The sequence below is a fragment of the Nanorana parkeri genome, unplaced genomic scaffold (genome assembly GCF_000935625.1).
Source record: "Nanorana parkeri isolate BGI_ZX_2015 unplaced genomic scaffold, ASM93562v1 scaffold3035, whole genome shotgun sequence".
NCBI lineage: Eukaryota > Metazoa > Chordata > Amphibia > Anura > Dicroglossidae > Nanorana > Nanorana parkeri.
This window is the reverse complement of record NW_017309303.1, coordinates 53,097-56,416: the sequence shown is the minus strand read 5'-3', so window position 1 is coordinate 56,416 and position 3,320 is coordinate 53,097. Positions and strand designations below refer to the sequence as shown.

General features: G+C 51.4%; 1 protein-coding gene across 1 annotated transcript in view; it reads left to right on the top strand.

Annotated features, from left to right (window-relative positions):
• LOC108802692 (zinc finger protein 605-like) overlaps positions 1-1,665 on the top strand; it is an 11,182-nt gene extending 9,517 nt beyond the window's left edge. Inside the window, exons 3-4 of the mRNA XM_018574548.1 lie at positions 1,106-1,391; positions 1,458-1,665. Coding sequence (XP_018430050.1) covers positions 1,106-1,391; positions 1,458-1,619 — 448 coding nt within the window. The 3' untranslated portion in view covers positions 1,620-1,665. The remainder of the gene's footprint in view (positions 1-1,105; positions 1,392-1,457) is intronic.
• Positions 1,666-3,320: the final 1,655 nt, after the last annotated feature.

Genomic DNA, 3,320 nt, shown 5'->3' with positions numbered 1-3,320 from the left:
TGTGGAGGGGTGAGTGGAGTGGTGAGGGGTGAGTTGAGTGGTGAGGTGAGTGGTGAGGGGTGAGTTGAGTGGTGAGGTGTGAGTTGAGTGGTGAGGTCAGTGGTGAGGGGTGAGTTGAGTGGTGAGGTGTGAGGTGAGGGGTGAGTTAAGGGGTGAGGTCAGTGGTGAGGTGTGAGTTGAGGGGTGAGGTGAGGGGTGAGTTGAGTGGTGAGGTCAGTGGTGAGGTGAGTGGTGAGTTGAGGGGTCAGTTGAGTGGTGAGTTGAGTGGTGAGGGGTGAGTTGAGTGGTGAGGTGAGGGGTGTGGTGAGGGGTGAGTTGAGTGGTGAGGTCAGTGGTGAGGGGTGAGTTGAGTGGTGAGTTGAGTGGTAAGGTCAGGGGTGAGTTGAGTGGTGAGGTCAGTGGTGAGTTGAGAGGTGTGTTGAGTGGTGAGGTGAGTTGAGGGGTGAGTTGAGGGGTGAGTTGAGGGGTGAGTTGAGTGGGGAGGTCAGGGGTGAGTTGAGAGGTGTGAGTTGAGGGGTGAGTTGAGTGGTGAGGTCAGGGGTGAGTTGAGAGGTGTGAGGTGTGAGTTGAGGGATGAGTTGAGTGGTGAGGTCAGTGGTGAGGGGTGAGTTGAGTGGTGGTCAGTTGAGTAGTGAGGTGTGAGTTGAGTCGTGAGGTGTGAGTTGTGAAGTCTTCTTCTACAAGAACATCGTCAACGTATCTCCACCACCCACTCATTTACTCATCTAACAAAGGTGAAGGTTGGACTTGATGGACCAGTGTCTTTATTCCACCTCAAATACTATGTAATATGTTGTACAACATCAATGTTTTCGATGTTCCTAAAATGTTTCTCTGCGGGAGGTGCAGGTGACGTCCAGAATACCTCGGAGGGACGTAAAACACCCCCGTGTTCCCAAAAGGATCAGTCTTCTATAAAAGAGTCGTCTCCCGCTGCGGACCAAAGAACCAACACAAACGAGCAACCTTTCCCACGTTCAGAGGGCGGGAAATGTTTTACGCGGAAAAAAGATTTCCAGAGACTTCACAATGACGAGGCTCTTTTCTCATGTTTGGAGTGCAGGAAATGTTTTATTAAAAAAGAAAGCCTTGTTATACACCAGAGGAACCACACGGGTGAGCGTCCTTTTTCCTGTCCCGAGTGTGGGAAAAGCTTCACTCGGAAACAATACCTTCTTAGACATCAGAAGACTCACACAAATGAGCGTCCTTTTCAGTGCCCAGAGTGCGGGAAAGGTTTTATCGAGAAAGGGGACCTTTCTAGGCACCAAAAGATTCACACGGGGGAACATCCCTTTTCCTGCCCAGAATGCGGGAAGTCTTTTATTCAGAAAGGGGACTTTAACAGACACCTTAGAATTCACACAGGCGAGCACCTTTTTTCATGTCCGGTGTGCGGGAAATGTTTCATAGAGCTAAGACTCCTCCTTAGGCACCATATAATTCACACTGGCGAGCGTCCCTTTTCCTGCGCAGAGTGCGGGAGCAGTTTTAATCAAAAGGGAAGCCTTCTTAGGCACCAGAGGATTCACAAGGGCGAGCGGCCTTTTCCGTGTTCGGAGTGCGGGAAATGTTTCTCTCAGAAATCAGACCTTCGCAAACACCAGAAGATCCACTGAGCGCGCATCCTGTTTTGCACTGAAATCTGACTGCACATCAAACACCCCATGTCCACTAATGCCTACGACAAATGTTTGCCGGGATTTTAGTAGCTGTAGCATCCGTAGAACAATTGCCTGATGCAGATGAGGACATCTTAATATGTGTAAATTTTTTGTTGTTTTTCTTTTACATTGAACAGGTTATGAATGTTGGTATATTATTATGTAAGGTACTTTTTTAGGCCCAAATAAAATACTATGCCCAGCTTGAGGTCTCCGACGTTATCGTAACGCTTCATTAATACATTACAGCGCGCTGCACACCGCATTATAAAAGGGTACAAATGACACAGTCCAAACATAAGCTGAAGAGGACCTGTCCCGAATGATTTTACGGCCTAATCGAAGCGGTGAAGGGATCGTAGTGGGACATAGCGGAGGTTGATGGGCCCTCCCTCCGAATCAGTGTCCAGCGCGGTGACGGAAGCAATTCATGTCTCATTCCATTCGTATCTGGCTGATGGGGCGTAAAGGAACAATTTGCATGACTCCGCCCACTGTGCCGAAATGAATAAATCCTCTTCATTTTGAGATATGTGATGGAGTTAAGACGTTTTGATACTTTCTGTTCCAAGGAGGCTTTAGAGGAACTGCATGTGTTGTCCTTCATGACGAAAGACAGGTCAATGGGGATGTGATGTGTTTCAGGCTACATGGACTCTTCCCAAGACTCGGTTGGTCAGTGATCGGCATGGTTATCCTTTTTTCGGCCACTGTCATGAATGTCGTCATCCCCCCCCCCCCGAGGCGGTCACAGGATGGAAACAAACCCATGGCCACGTTTTTTATTTGATCTTCATGTAGCACTGAGCACTTCTACATGCCGGGCAGCACTCTGTGTAGTTCCTCGGGGACGGAAACAGAGGATAAGTCAGCCATCGCAGGGGTAGAGGACCTGAGACTGTCATCGGATATTATAATGGAGGCCACAGGGGCGTAACTAGAAATCACAGGGCCCCATAGCAAAATGTTGTATGGGGCCCCCGTGATTTCTAGTTATACCCCTTGCAGAGCCCACTCGAGATCCCACCTGAGGGTGACCCTGCAGAGCCCACTGTAGACTCTCTATGGTGGGCTCTGCAGGATCACCCTCAGGTGGGCTGGTCGCACTCCCTACCTCCTCCGTCGCCGGGCCCGCCTCCTTCTTCATCACCAAGGCCGCCTCATCCCCTGCTGCCGAGCACGGGCCCCGCCGCCTCCTCCTCCACTGCCGGTGACGTCAGAGGCTCGCGACAGGGTAGAACACCGGGTCCAGCCTGCTCCCCCCACTGATGCCGGCTCTCATTGACTGCGGAGAAGAACGCGCCGCTGCGCAGATGATCTGAATAGCGGCGTGTTCGTCTTCAGACGCCAGTGAAATCCAGCAGCAGAAGATCCCATAGCGACCCAGGCGGCCAGCACGGCATCTGGCCGGGCCCCACTGTGCTCCGGGCCCCATAGCGACCGCCTGGGTCGCTATGGTGATTGTTACGCCACTGAGGCCACCATAGATCTGGTCAAGCCGGCCTCAAGAGTATGACGCATTCTGTTCTGTAGATGGGCCCTCTGGCTAAAACATTGACTCAGCCTCCAAACAAGGTTTATGCACCATGCCGTTTATGGGTGCTGCTCTGTTTGGTAAGACTTTGGATGGCACAATCCACTGCGTAACTGGGGGGG